A 15,428-nucleotide genomic window follows, 5' to 3' on the forward strand; every position below is an offset into this window, starting at 1 on the left:
AGGTTAAGAGGTGACTTAATTGAGGCATACAAGATGATCAGAGGATTGGATAGGGTGGACAGTGAGAACCTTTTTCCTCGGATGGTGATGTCCAGCATGAGGGGACATAGCTTTAAATTGAGGGGAGATTGATATAAGACAGATGTCAGAGGTAGGTTCTTTAGTCAGAGAGTAGTAAGGGCGTGGAATGCCCTGCCTGCAACAGTAGTGGACTCGCCAACACTAAAGGCATTCAAATGGTCATTGGATAGACATATGGACGATAAGGGAATAGTGTAGATGGGCTTTAGAGTGGTTTCATAGGTCGGCGCATCATCGAGGGCCGAAGGGCCTGTACTGCGCTGTAATGTTCTATGTTCTATCTGGAAGGAGAGAAAAGAGAGTTGACATTTCAAACCCATTTGGCTCTTCATCAGAACTAAAGAGAGGATGAAATGTGTTAGATAAACGTGTTAGATACCGTGGGCAGCACAGTAGCATAGGTGGGAGCACGGTAGCAGAGTGGTTAGCATTATGGCTTCACAGTGCCAGGGTCCCAGGTTCGATTCCCGGCTGGGTCACTGTCTGTGCGGAGTCTGCATGTTCTCCCTGTGTCTGCGTGGGTTTCCTCCGGGTGCTCTGGTTTCCTCCCACAGTCCTGAAAGATGTGTGGGTTAGGTGAATTGGACATACTGAATTCTCCCTCTGTGTACACGAACAGGCGCTGGAATGTGGCGACTAGGGGATTTTCACAGTGACTTCATTGCAGTGTTAATGTATGCCTACGTGTGACAATAAAGATTATTAACATATCTACATAAATATATATGTAACTGACTGTAGCTGTGCGAGACTAGCAACTTTAGGAACAAAAAACAGATGGCCTGATGTGGTACAGAGGGGGAGGCGTAGTATATTTAAATAAGGGTTTCAGATGGAGTAGAAAAGTCACAGTCTAAAGTTGTTGAACTAATGTTGAGTCCTGAGGGCTGTAACAGCCTAATCAAAAGAAAAAAATAATTGTTTATTGTCACAAGTAGGCTTCAATGAAGTTACTGTGAAAAGCCCCTAGTCGCCACATTCAGGCTACTGTTCGGGGAGGCCGGTACGGGAATTGAACCCACGCTGTTGCCTGTTCTGCATTACACGTCAACTGTTTAGCCAACTGTGCTAAACCAGCCCCTGCTGGAAGATGAGATGCTTCTCCTCCAACATGCAGTGGGCTTCACTAGAGCATTGTAGTTGGGCAAGTCAGGCATGCTGGCTTGAGAGCAAGGTGCTGAGTTCAAAAGGCAAGCAACTGGCAGGTTTTGGGGGGGGGGGGGGTCATGCTTGCTGACTGCACCAAGATGTTCCACAAAGCGTTCACCTAGTCTGCGTATAATCTTCCCAATGTAGAGGAGACAGCACTGGGAGCGGCAAATACAACAGACCAAATTAAAGGAAATGCAAGTCAAATTCTGAAAGGAGTGTTTGGGGCATTGAGCGGTGAGCAGGGCGGAGGTAAAGGGACAGATGTTGCACCTTCTGTGATTGCAAGAGAAGGTGCCATGGGAAGGGAATGGGAGTTGGGCGTGATGGAGGAGTGGACCAGGGTGCACGGAGCGAGCGGTCCCTGTGGAATCCTGGGGTGAGGGGAAAAAGTTCTTTATGGTAGAATCGTGTTGGACTTCATCCTGTTGGTAGCTCTCCTCGGGATTTCTTTCACAAGGACTATCACCCACCATATGAGAGGGACTAAATTTGAATGTGGTTTGACCAATGACAAAATATTATTTAGCTTGAGCTACTTCATTGTGCGAAATTATATCTCAGGTTTTCTGGTTTGGCTCAGTCTTATTTTTTATCGAAAATTCCATAATTGCAAACCTTTTGATAGTAGAGCCTTTAAATCCAAGTCTCTTCTCCGGTCGTCCGCCAGGCGGCGAGGGAAGGAACCTCCGGACGCGGTGCGGTGATCTGACCTCCTGCTGAGTGGACCTCCCGCCGCCAGTTGGCGCGGTGAGCGTGGTTGTCGGTAAGCGGACTCCCCGGCCGCCAGGTGGCGGGGTGAGCATGGCTCCCGGTGAGCGAACCTCCCGGCCTCCAGGTGGCGGGGTGAGCATGGCTCCCGTTGAGCGGACCTCCCGGCCGCTAGGTGGCGCGATGTGTGGCCCTCCGGGCTGCCTTGCGTCAGCTGTCCGTCCTGTGGATTCACGTCAGGTGCCAGTTAGAGCGGAGCGGCGGTGGCGGCTGAGTGAAGGTAGCAGCCTTGAGGATGGAGGAGTATCAGTCGAGTGAGGAGGTGAGCGCTACGGGGGCGACATGATATGGGGAACTTGACTCGGGTTGTTGGTCGGTTGAATGTCACCTCACTGCGGCCGGGCTGTCGGAAATGCGCCTGAAGCCGAGAGCGGCCCCATCAGGGCGGCGGCTGAGAGACGATCGTCAATCACCGAGAGAGTTTCCACCGCTCCTGGTCCTCACTCCCCGATACTCTCCCCCAAATACCCCTCCCCATACCCCCCATACCCCACCCCACAATACCCCCCCCATACCCCACCCCACAATACCCCCCCCATACCCCACCCAATGCCGCTCCCGATACCCCACCCCGTAATACCCCTCCCCGATACCCCCCAAATACTCCTCCCAATACACCACACCTCAATACCCCACCCCACAACACCCCCCAAATACCCCTCCCCATACCCCACCCCACAATACCCCCCATACCCCACCCCACAATACCCCCCAAATACCCCTCCCCACAATACCCCCCAAATACCCCTCCCCACAATACCCCCCAAATACCCCTCCCCATACCCCACCCAATGCCGCTCCTGATACCCCACCCCGTAATACCCCTCCCCGATACCCCCCAAATACTCCTCCCAATACACCACACCTCAATACCCCACCCCACAATACCCCCCAAATACCCCTCCCCATACCCCACCCCACAATACCCCCCAAATACCCCTCCCCGATGCCCCCCAAATACTTCTCCCCATACCCCACACCACAATTACCCCCCCATACCCCACCCCACAATACCCCCCAAATACCCCTCCCTGATACCCCCAAATACTCCTCCCCATACCCCCAAATACTCCTCCCCATACCCCACCCCACAATATCCCCCAAATACCCCTCCCCGATACCCCCCAAATACTCCTCCCCATACCCCACACCACAATACCCCACCCCACCATACCCCCCCAATGCCGCTCCCGATACCCCACCCCGCAATACCCCTCCCTATACCCCCAAATGCCCCTCCCGATACCTCAGTCCCCCGATACCTCAGTCCCCCAATACCCCATCCTGCAATATCCCTCCTGATATCCCCCACAATACTCCTGATACCCCAAATATCCCTCCTGATACTCCACCCCTCTATACCCCACCAATGCAATACCCCTCCTGATACCCCCTCAAATACTCCTCCCGATTCCCCACACCTCAATACACCACATCCTAATACCCCACCGCACAATACCCCCAAATGCCCCTCCTGATACCCCCAAATGCCCCTCCAGATACCCCCAAATGCCCCTCCCGATGCCCCCCAAATACTCCTCCTGATACCCCCCAAATACTCCTCCCGATAACCCCCCAAATATTCCTCCCGATAACCCTCCAAATACTCCTCCCGATAACCCCCCAAATACTCCTCCCGATAACCCCCCAATACTCCTCCCGATACCCCCCAAATACTCCTCCCGATACCCCCAAATACTCCTCCCGATACCCCACACCTCAATACCCCACCCCACAGTACCCCCCAAATGCCCCTCCCGAAACCCCAGCCTGCCAATACCCCACCCAGCAATACCCCTCCCGATACCCCCAAATGCCCCTCCCGCTACCTCAGCCCCCAATACCCCACCCCCCCAATACCCCATCCTGCAATACCCCTCCTGATACCCCACCCAATACCCCCCACAATACTCCTGATACCCCCAAATATCCCTCCTGACACCCCACTCCTCTATACCCCAACCACCAATACCCCCCCTGCAATACCCCATCCCGCAATACCCTTCCCGATACCCCAGCCCCCACCGCCCCGCGACCCATCCATGGCCCAGCCCCCACGTCACCCCAATACCGCTGTCCCTCCCAATATACCTCTATCCCAATATCTCTCTAAAGCTCTACACCCCAACACCCCTCTATCTCACCACCCTCAGTCCCAATAACTCTACCCCAATAACCCTTGGCCTCACCACCACCCTCCAATAGCCCACGCCATCAATAGTTCCTCACCCCAATATCTCCACATCCCAATACACCTGTACCTCCTGCTAATACTGCCCAATATAGCCCCACTCAAACCAACACCTAATATTCCAACCCATACCTCCTCAATACACCTGCACCCCAATACGCCTCAGCTTAATACACCAAACCCCAAAAAGTCCCTGCCCCATGTCCTCCCCTCACCCCTGCAATGCCCCCATGTCCTCCCTTGCCTGCAATGCCACCAAAGCCTCTCCTCACCTGCATTGTCACCCAGGACCCCCCCTCATCTGCATTGCCACCCAGGTCCCCCTCACCTGCAATGCCACCCATGCCCCCCTCACCTCCGCAATAGCCCCCATGTCCCCCCCCCATCCCACAATTCTTCCATGACCTGATACCTTCCACAATTTCCAATAAACCTTCCTCGAGATCCCTTCTCTCCCTCCCTCAACTCTTCCTCTATTTTTGTTCCTCCCTACTCTGATTCTGTATTTTCAAAATGCTGTAATTACATCATGTTTAATCTGATTTAGATCATTTATGTTGCCAGCAATGTGTAACTTTTCTAATGTCAGATATATTGCTGAATTATGTTGCTTGTTTGCAGGTTGTCTTCAGTGCAGATGAAGCCAGTAATATTATCAAAGAGGTAAGTATGGGAAGGTTGTGTTTACTATATATGTGCAAGTGGTTGCATTAAAATAAGTGAATTAAAACAAACTATTCGGTAACCAACGTCTGGTGCTGAGGCTAATGTATATCAGACTATGAGAGGTCTCTGTAAATAATGATTTATTTGACAGTGAACCTATATTCAGATGAGCATTTTATTTTGTTGAATAAGATGGGTGCAACTAGTCCTTTCAAGGTTATCCCTAATTTTTTTTTGTGTATTGGAGGGATGAACATTTTGGTTTCAGCACATTTAACAGAGGCCCTATCTCCGTAGAAGAAAATGTGTTATTTAGGGACCTGAGCATCTTATTGCTATTTAAGCAGCACTGAAAAGTTATACTTCAAATACTATCACAAATTAAATCCCATTAGTACAAGATGGAATAGGCTCAAATCATTAGAAAGGTAATTTCGCATTTGTCAGTTTTTGATCATTGTACCTGGAGAACATGTGAATGGATTTCTGGGTACGTTGAAGATAAAAACTCTGGAATCATTGTTGGGAATGGTTGGATACTTTGATGGGATAAGTGTTGGGAGTGATGTTATATGAACAGTACTGTCTTCCTAGATAGTTGATTGAAGATGTCTTTAACGGCTTTTCTTATTGTATCCGTTTTATGATAATCTGTCCTTGTTTTGCTTCCTTTCTCCTTGAAATTTAATCTTGCCCAAGTGGAAAATCTTTCTGTTCTTTATTTTATGTTAAATGACCCAATATTTACAACCGTACATAAAGCATATTAGCAGAAGTCTTTAAACCATAAATGTGCAGTTAATTTCAGTGGTTCATTTTCAGTGCGTTGACTCTATTATCGGAGGGATTGATTATAATCACAGCAAGATCAACCAATGGACTGCTGCTGTAGTTGAACAATCCCTGATGCATTTGGTTAAAATGGGAAAACCATTTAAATACATTGGTGAGTATCCTGTAATAAAGTAAAAAGACTACATCATGGGGCATATATTGTTATTAAGCTGGTGAAATTTGTAGACTTTATCCTCTACTTCAAGATCAAGTAAAGATGCAGAATATGTGTGTCTTCGTACAGTGTGAGGCTGACCCTTTAACTCTAGAGAGATGTGCACCATTATCTCATTCTTGCCAAGTAGGGGCTGGTTTAGCACAGGGCTAAATAGCTGGCTTACAATGCAATTCCCGTACTGGCCTCCCCGAAGAGGTGCTGGAATGTGGCGACTAGGGGCTTTTCACAGTAACTTCATTGAAGTCTACTTGTGACAATAAGCGATTATTATTCTTAAGTATTATTTGACTTTAAATTTTTTTAAAAAATGTATGTTTGGGGAAACTTTCTGTAAGAACAATTTGAGATATGAGCATTAAATAACATTCCCAAAGGTTTGACAATTGATCTTTTGAGTAAGTAGATATTCAGAGGCATGTACTGGGGTGTATTCATTCAGGGTGCTTCTATCATGTTAATGTGGAATCCATGTTAATTCATCTCTGTTCAGCAATACATTTTATTTTTTTTGTAGCAAGGTAGAATTTGCAGCTGATGAGTTAAATGAAAGGTAGACTGATATATTTGTCTAACATTGAACCTGCTTAATATAGTTTTCTAAAGGGTTGCTTAAGAAAGAATCGTAAAATTGAGAGTTTTTACTAGTCTTTTATGGTTCACATAAACTTCCTACAGTTTTATAATGGTTATCCAGTGTGAAAAGATTTGTTTCAGACTTTTTTGTGATCCACTTGGTGTGAAACATGGACTTTGAGTTCAGTGCATAACTTTATCTGGACAACAAATGGCCTAGATTTTCTGATGCCACCCATTCATTGGTTACTGTCTACATTGCAATTGGAAATGTCATGTAAGAGTAAATGTTCTTCTATAAATTACCTGCACATTGTTGTATGTTTTTGTATGCTGAGGTTGCTTTGAAGAAAATGAATGCATGAAAAGGACAGTTGCTACAATAAGTGGGGGATTCAGAAATAAAGTTGCTAATGTATGGATGAGTAAATTAAACATGTTGACCACAGGGATACCATGATATTGAGGAATACCTTACGTTTGAGGCTCCTCTGGAATATTATTTTGATAGTATGCTGATGGATATAGGTTACGTTTTCTGTGACCCCTGCTTCCAGAGATTAATTCTAAATGCTTCTTTGAGTAACAATTTGATAATTGGTTTAAATGCACCTGAACTCAATTGGGTATGTAAGAAGTCTTACAACACCAGGTTAAAGTCCAACAGGTTTGTTTCGATGTCACTAGCTTTCGGAGCACTGCTCCTTCCTCAGGTGAATGTCGAAACTTAATGTCAGTGTCTATATGCGCGATCTTCCTGGAGATCCTCGCCACTTTGAGCCGGCAGTTACTGTGCTCACCCCAGTCCAACGCCGGCATCTCCACATCAATTAGGTATAGTAGTATCGTGGTTAAATTACTAACTAGTAATCCAGAAACTGCTTGAAAACCAGAGCAGTTTGTAAATTTGAATTCACTACAACAAAACTGGAGATAGCCAGCTGGAAGAGTTAAAGTGACCATGAAGTTATTGGATTAGTATTAAAACCAAATTGTTCCACTAATGTCCTTTTGGAAGGATATCTACTGTTCTTACCCATTCTGATCTATATGTGACTCCAGTCTTATACCAGCATGGTTGACTCCACTGGTGACCTAGCAAGCCATTCCATATCAAACAAATGCCAAGCAGATCCGCAACCACGTTTGGAGGGTGACCAAGGATGGGCAATAAATACATGTCAGTGTACCTATTAGAATATAATATTATAAACAAGAAATCTCCACACTGTATCCACTGTGGCGACTGAACAATGTACTAGCTCTTAGATAATTTTGCATGTTGGCCGCTCTGGAAAATGTTCTCATAATTATGCCACTGAAATTACAATGTTTTGTTAATTCTAGTGACCTGTGCAATAATGCAGAAAAGTGGAGCTGGTCTTCACACAGCAAGTTCATGTTACTGGGACAGCAGCACTGATGGTAAGCCTTTCTGTCTTAACATTTAACATTTGTCGCAAAAATGCCTATTGCTAGAGGATGCAAGAAAAAAATTGGTGCCTTAATCAAAGATAGCACACGTATTTCATAGAAATATTTATCATTTTCATCAGTTAACTGATCATTTCCAATTGCTGAAAGTCGTCTTGAATACTAAATTATGAAATTGTGCGCAACTGACAGCAGAAGATAATTAATTTAAATGGTTTGATGGAAATAGATGATTGTCAAGAGAAACCTTGCGGCATTTTACTTTGGTGTGACAGTAATTTTTCTTGTGTCTGCAGAGGTGAAAATAGTATAAATTTGCTAAGACTGAACAACAATTATCATGCCCAAGTAGATATGCGTGATTGGTTAGACATAATAAGCCGTATATGTTGTAGCAGATCATTGAGGAATTAACAGGCACCTTATCCAACTTAATTGACTACTGCATTTCAAAAGCAAGTTTAGCATGCATCTTTTCTGGGCATCAGCTCAAAAATGAATTGGTATGATTGGCTTGTATTTGTTAATGCAGTTTCACTTGAGATATAATCTGTGGTGGTGTAAACTGTAATGTATTTATCTGCATTATTCTGTTTTTATTAATACATCTTTTTTTCATTTTGCAGGAAGCTGTACTGTGAGATGGGAAAACAGGACCATGTATTGCGTCATAAGTGTGTTTGCTGTCAGCATTATGCTGTGATGTACAGACGCTCTTGTGTGCATAGCCATTCCTAAGCACCAACTCTCAAAATGTGTACATAAGAGAGATTTTAGGACGAGCATGCATTGTTCGTGGATAAGGCATACTAGCATACATTTGAGCAAGTGTTAGAAAGCTGTAATCCATTCCTAACAGGCCTAACAGGCAATACCTTGCTTAAGTCATGCTGTTAGAAATGAACTCCTGCCTTCCTTTTAAACATCCAAATTGGTTATCACATGGGACTGGTTTTTGCTTCCTCCTTCACCGCACTATTAAGTTGGGAATTTCAGTATCCATGGTGCAGATTTAATCAACAAAAATATCACTCGCTTTCTTAATTATTTGCCATTTTGAAGATTGGATTGAATTGTTTTAGATATTAGTGTATTCTAATGGAGAACTGACCAGTTATAATAACTCCTTGTATGGTTTCACTGTTTAGTCAGCTGACCGTCAACACTTTATTATTGTACGTTTGACTGAATCAGACAATCTATTTCCTAGATTATTTGAAAACTACAGTGAAATGAACCTTATTTTCCAAATCATGTACTTCTGATTTGGAAGTAAGTTTCCAGAAGAAAAACTTTTGAATAAAATGATCCATTTCTGTTTTGAAGTTGGAGAGATTATCATGTTAAACCTAGAAATTTATAAATTGCTGATATGGTTTTGTTTATGTTGTTTGACAACATTGCAGTGTATTGGATTCAAAGTTCTGAATGTTTTGGCTATGTTGACAAATTGAAACTTGTAGTGAGAATTGATTAAGTACCTAAAAATACGATGAGGTTGAATACAGTGTCTGAATCATTGAATTACATCTTTATATGAATTGGGCCATTATAATTGCTGCCTGGTGTGAGAGTTGCATCATTGATGCTTTAACTTCTTTCTTAATATAACAATTGACTAACGTAGACTTCGAGAGCACTGCACTGAAGTGTTGACTTGAAAGCAGGATATTGCCTTTTGACATTAATGTAAAGAGTTGGAAATGCTTCACACTACCCGGTATATATGTATATAAAACATTTTCTTCCAGCTATTAGGAGTTGTGCTGCTTTGTGTAATCCATTATAATGTATCACCAAGCAAGTTTCAGGACTTGTATACCAACCATCAAGTAGAGACCGGGTTTTCACTTCAGTAAAATAAAAGATAAAAGCAGCGTTTTGATCACTATATCAGTTCAGTAGTTTCCTGCACTAAATTATAAAATAAGTTATTCTTTGATACAGAGAGATGAAGCCTTTTTAAAAGAAAGCTATTGCTTTAAAACTAGGTGTTGAAAGTTTTTTGTTTTAAAAAAAAAAATAGAAAGGGTTTGTCTTTGCTTAGCACCTGCAAGAATGGAATTCGGTAAAATTATATTAAACAGATTAAGGAGCATAGACCTATTTGGATGAGGGGAAAAACAAAGTTTTGTATTCAAAATTGGACCTTTTTTATGCAACTCATTTTGTAAACATGAATTGTTTGAAAGGAGATGTGTATATGTGAGAAGTTATTTCAGAGCTGAAAAGATTTAACGTGAAAACTATTGTAATTTAGTTCTGTTTTCACTTTTAATGGTTGGTGCCTGTAGACATAGCTTTAGTGAGGAATTACGTCAGGGAAAGCTGGCTAAATAAGAGGATCACTTCTTGCTCATGTGTTGATTTAGATTTGTTAAAACTGATCAGAAGGTTGGTAGCTACAAGCAATCACATACAAATATATAAAAGGTAGTTTCCGTAGTAGCCTGAAAGAAAGGAAAGACTAGTATTTATATAGCATCTTTCATGGCTTCAGGATATCCCAAGGGCCTTGACAGTCAATGAAGTAATTTTTGAAGTGTCATCGTAGTTGAAATGTAGGAAACACAGCAGCTAAGTTTAATAATCATCAGTTGATCTCTTTTCAGTAATTTTGATTGAGAATATATATTGGACAGAATAGTGGGGATAACGGTTTTACTCTTAAACCTTTTTAGGATGTTTTGCCGCCACTGAGGGAAAGACAAGACCTCACTTTAATGTCTTATTCAAAAGACAGTATCTCAAACAATGCAGCACTCCCTCAGTACTGAAACTGATTTCTGGAGTGGGTCTTGAATCCACAACTAACTGTGAGCCATGGCTGACTGGGATTTATATTGTGCTTTTTTGGGGTTTGGAGCTTAACCCCTGTTAAAACCCCTGGCCAAATGCTAGAAATTAGTAAAAATTATTTTACTTCCACCATTAAAATAGCAGAAATAGGAATTGTGAAAGAACAGTAATTTTGATTCTTAAATATAATCAGTGAAGTGACCTATTGTAGAATGAATAAAACGGCATATGTTTACTTTTGCCATTTTCTAATTTCCATGAATCCATAAATTATTTTCAGCTACACAATGCTATTATATGGGTATTATTTTTTAAATTTAGATTACCCAATTCATTTTTTCCAATTAAGGGGCAATTTAACGTGGCCAATCCTCCTACTCTGTCCATCTTTGGGTCGTGGGGGCGAAACCTACGCAAACACGGGGAGAATGTGCAAACTCCACACGAACGGATCGAACCTGGGACCTAGGCGCCGTGAGGCAGCAGCACTAACCACTGCACCACCGTGCTGCCCATTTGGGTATTCTCTTAACCCATCAGAAATGTCTTAATCTCAATCACTGATGGAAACATGCGGCCTGAAGCAGAGGCTGGAACAGTTACAATGTGAATATAAAGGCCTTAAGTAATACATTGGTGAAATCCTTCGGTCTAAAATAAAATGTAAAGTCAATTTAGAGGCTATGTTGGGTTGTAATTAAGTACCGACTTGTGAATAATAGCAAAATCTAGAAAATTGCTTCTCAATACTATTGGGTAAGGAATAATTTCTTGATTTTCCATAGATGCCCTTACGTGTGGTAACCCCCCAAACCACAGTGACATCAGTCAATTAGTTTCCTTTTCCTGCATCTGTTTACTGATTAAGCCATAAAGTACCGTATAAACATTGATTTGTATCCATGTATTCTCAGTTATTTTGTTTATGTAAATACGATAATTGAACATGTATTGCTCTTCCAGCCACACAAATTAGCACCGATTTCAACGGTTCGTTAATAGTTGCTCATTGGCGTAAATGCACTCAGATGTTTACCGTAGCCATTGGGAATCCTTGTACCCTACTTCAAAAATTTTACAAATCTCTTCATGAACTTACAAAAGTACACCATAACTGCTTTTACTGTGTTGTATGGCCAAATTTAAATATCACCAAGAACATTAAAAGCTTGGATTTTTTATTTTTTAAAATGCTCAAGTGGATATGTCTGATTTGCTGTAACCCTCCTGCTGATGCACTGCCTCTGAAACACACATCGCTCATGGCCTCTTACTCATTCTTAGTGACACTCAGACACTCTGGCCCATTTCCATTTGAGTTTTGTTTACGCAATGCTGCTAAGGATAGTGATACTCGGTGATAATGATATGAGGAATAATTGTCAGGAATAGGTTACAAGTTATTACCTGATCTCTGGATTCATGTCATTCTTTGAAACTAGAAGTTACTTTGATAATTTTTTTAAAATTGAAGACCACAATTGTTCGATAACTTTATCATCAGGGATCTTTGCATTCCATTATAAAATGTAGTCTTTACGAAAGGAAGTAATTTGCCTGGATAACAAAACAGTAAGCTTAATCTGTACTGTTGAATGATTAGTTAGCAACATCTTCCTCGTGTTTTTTGATAACTAAGAAGCATTTCTTTTGCTTCTAATAAAGGCTTTTGAGGGATATGCACCTGTGGGAAGTGTCCTTTACTTGTGCTAGCTTCAACTGACATAAAACATGCAAGAGCAGTTTGACCACCACTTCCGCCAATATTTCCTTCCCTCACCTAACGGGTGGCATCAATGGCAGGTCTGATGCTTTCTGTCAGAGCAGAGGATGGGACTTAAATAGAACCAAAGTATAAAGTGTTCAACCAACATCCCTCAATTTCTTGGTACTGCCTATTGATGTTCTTGTTGTACCACCCATTGACAGAAAATACTACTGTTATATTTTGCCCTTGTAAGTAGACTATTTCTCAAATAAATTGTAACCTATACAATTAAGGCCTCATTGTAGTTGTTACACAAACGTCTATGTTTTAACTTCCATGATTTTTCCTGCTTTACATTTTTAATGTACAGCTGGTTTAGCTCAGTTGGCTGAACAGCTAGTTTGTGATGCAAAGTCAGGCCAACAGTGGGGGTTCAATTCCCATACCGGCTAAGGTTATTCATGAAGGTCCCCCTTTCTCAACCTTGCCCTTGCGTGAGGTGCGGTGATCTTCAGGTTAGACCACCACCAGCCAGCTCTCCCCCTCGAGGGGGAAAGCAGCCTAATCTTATCTGGGACTATGGCGACTTTACTTACATTTTAACACAATTTTTTAAATTATGCTCTTGTGCGCCATGTGATCTAATTCTGATGATGCTGTGTCTTTTAGAGCAAGATTTGGCTTCAGGCCCTTCATCTAGATAGCCTTTGATGTACCAATATTGGGTTACAATGGATTTGTACCCTCCTGATAGTATGTCCACAAATCTGAGTGGTGATACTTATTAGCAGTCCAGTTGTTCACTCTACAAAAATAATTTTGGCCCATCAATGAGGGGAATTATCTTGAACTACATTAGACAATTAATTTAGATGCTTATTTTCCCAAACACTGAGAACATGCGGCCAGAGTAAGTTTTCAGTAATTTTTGACACTTTTCCAAAAAATGTTTCCTTTCATACTTTGATGATATGATAGTTACTTTGCTGTCAAAGAAAACAAATCAAGAGACATCTATATAGTGTTGTAATGTGAGTTATTCCCATTGGGGGTGTGAACAGGGAGCACCTACAGTTCAGTTACCATATTTCTACACATCCCTACTGTGGTACTGCATAACATGACACTGCTCAATGTCATAAAACAGTGCTGTCAATTTATAACATGTCGATGACAGCCAACCTGAAACTCATCTTGGATGTCAAGAAATGGTCTTGTTTGCATTACAGTGCTGTGAGGTGGAAGATATGATTAGAGTAAGGCTTTCAACTGAAGTTGTAGTTTGAATGTGTTCTGTGTTGAAATGGATATGCAGAGATGTAATGTAAGTTATTGTTATAAGTGTCTGTAATCTTCCATCATCCACCTGGTACATAGAACTCTTGAAGTCTGCACTACCAGGTTCCTTACAGTATAATAACCTTCCCTGTGTGTCTGCTGAGCAATCACCCTCCTTGCCATTTCCTTTTCATGAGGTACTATCTTGTACCCTGCTTGCTAATAACTCATTTTCAGACTTTGATTTTCTGGATATGACTATTAATGCTTTTAATGTTTTCCTCTAATGCTTTGTAAGGTCGATCATGTTTCAAACATTAAAAGAGGCTATTTAAAGAAAAACTTAAATATATGGTGTAAACATTACTTTATATGCAAGTTTTGAGAAATGACAGATATGAGAGTGGGTGCGCCCACCAGGGGGCAGTTTGGTAGAGATAATTTTAATATCTTTATTGTCACAAGTAGGCTTACATTAACACTGCGATGAAGTTACTGTGAAAATCCACTAGTCATCACACTACAGCACTGGGAGAATTCAGAATGTCCAATTCACCTAACAAGCATGTCTTTCGGGGCTTTGGGAGGAAGCCAGAGCACCCGGAGGAAATCGGTGCAGATAGTGACCCAAGCCGGGAATTGAGCCCGGGTCCCTGGCACTGAAGCAACTGTATACTGAAATTTTTAGCATTGACATATTTTGCAAATATCTCATGGGGAAGCTGCAAACCAAAATAACCAAATGACCCACTATTTAAATGTCAAGGTTCACAAGGAACAGTATTTCTTATTATCCAAGAAAACTTTTCGGGTCTTTTTCGGGTATTCTAAAAACAATTGTAGATTGCACCTCCACAGACCTTTTACAGAAATCAAAAAAATTCACTACGGCTCGGTCAGGTCCACACAAAAGTAAGTTGTATTTAATAGAGCTGTCATTTAATTTTGTGGAAACAAGCTCCTTAATAGAAAACAAAAACACAAGAGGGAACATAGTGGTAGTTCAATGCTTCTGCAACTTAACAGTGAGTAAGAACAAGAATTCAAGAGTAGGCCATTCAATCCCTCAAGCCTACTCTGCCACTCAATTACTTTATAATTCCACTTTCCCACCTGCCTCTAATTATAGAATCTCTACAGTGCTGATGGAGGCCATTCGGCCCATCAAGTCCGCAGCAACTCTCTGAAAGAGCACTCCACCTAGGCCCCTGAACCTACCCTAACCCCACCCAACTTTTTGGACATTAAGGCAATTTAGCAGAGTCAATCCACCTAACTTGCAGATTTTTGGACTGTGGAGGAAACCCATGGTTCCTGAGCGATGTGAGGCAGCAGTGCTAACTACTGTGCCACCATGCTGCCTCATTGAAACAGGCAGTTCGCAGAGTTTGTCTATTGAAGTGACTGGCCATGAACACACCAGCACAACACCTGAGGACATTCACACCGCAGATTGCAGATTATTTTCATATTCATAGATTTTCATATTTTTTAAATTTGTTCATGGGATATGGGTGTGCCAGCATTTATTGCCCATCCCTAGTTGCCCTTGAGGGGAAGTTAAGAGTCAACCACATTGCTGTGGGTCTGGAGCCACATTTAGGCCAGGTAAGGTTGGCAGATTTCCTTCCCTAAGGGACATTAGTGAACCAGATGGATTTTTACGACAATTGTTTTATGGTCATCACTCGACTTTTTAAATTCCAGATTTTTACTGAATTCAAATTTCACCATCTGCAGTGGCGGGATTTGAACCTGGGACCCCA

The 15,428-nt window shown here is 42.3% G+C and overlaps 1 protein-coding gene across 1 annotated transcript; it reads left to right on the plus strand.

Annotated features, from left to right (window-relative positions):
• The first annotated feature begins 2,140 nt into the window (after positions 1-2,140).
• On the plus strand, positions 2,141-14,010 carry dynlt3 (dynein light chain Tctex-type 3). The gene is made up of 5 exons (XM_072513892.1): positions 2,141-2,263; positions 4,814-4,855; positions 5,681-5,804; positions 7,791-7,868; positions 8,504-14,010. Exons 1-5 carry the CDS (start codon positions 2,237-2,239, stop codon positions 8,578-8,580), a joined length of 348 nt encoding a protein of 115 aa, XP_072369993.1. The 5' UTR covers positions 2,141-2,236; the 3' UTR covers positions 8,581-14,010.
• Positions 14,011-15,428: the final 1,418 nt, after the last annotated feature.

This window comes from Scyliorhinus torazame, chromosome 8, assembly GCF_047496885.1.
Source record: "Scyliorhinus torazame isolate Kashiwa2021f chromosome 8, sScyTor2.1, whole genome shotgun sequence".
NCBI classification, from domain to species: domain Eukaryota; kingdom Metazoa; phylum Chordata; class Chondrichthyes; order Carcharhiniformes; family Scyliorhinidae; genus Scyliorhinus; species Scyliorhinus torazame.

Bases quoted from the DNA above. Each gene is read 5' to 3' on its own strand.
- dynlt3 (XM_072513892.1), top strand. From the start codon at position 2,237: ATGGAGGAGTATCAGTCGAGTGAGGAG. The intron at 2,264-4,813 runs GTGAGCGCTACG...GCTTGTTTGCAG, and splicing joins AGTATCAGTCGAGTGAGGAG to GTTGTCTTCAGTGCAGATGA. The intron at 4,856-5,680 runs GTAAGTATGGGA...GTTCATTTTCAG, and splicing joins CCAGTAATATTATCAAAGAG to TGCGTTGACTCTATTATCGG.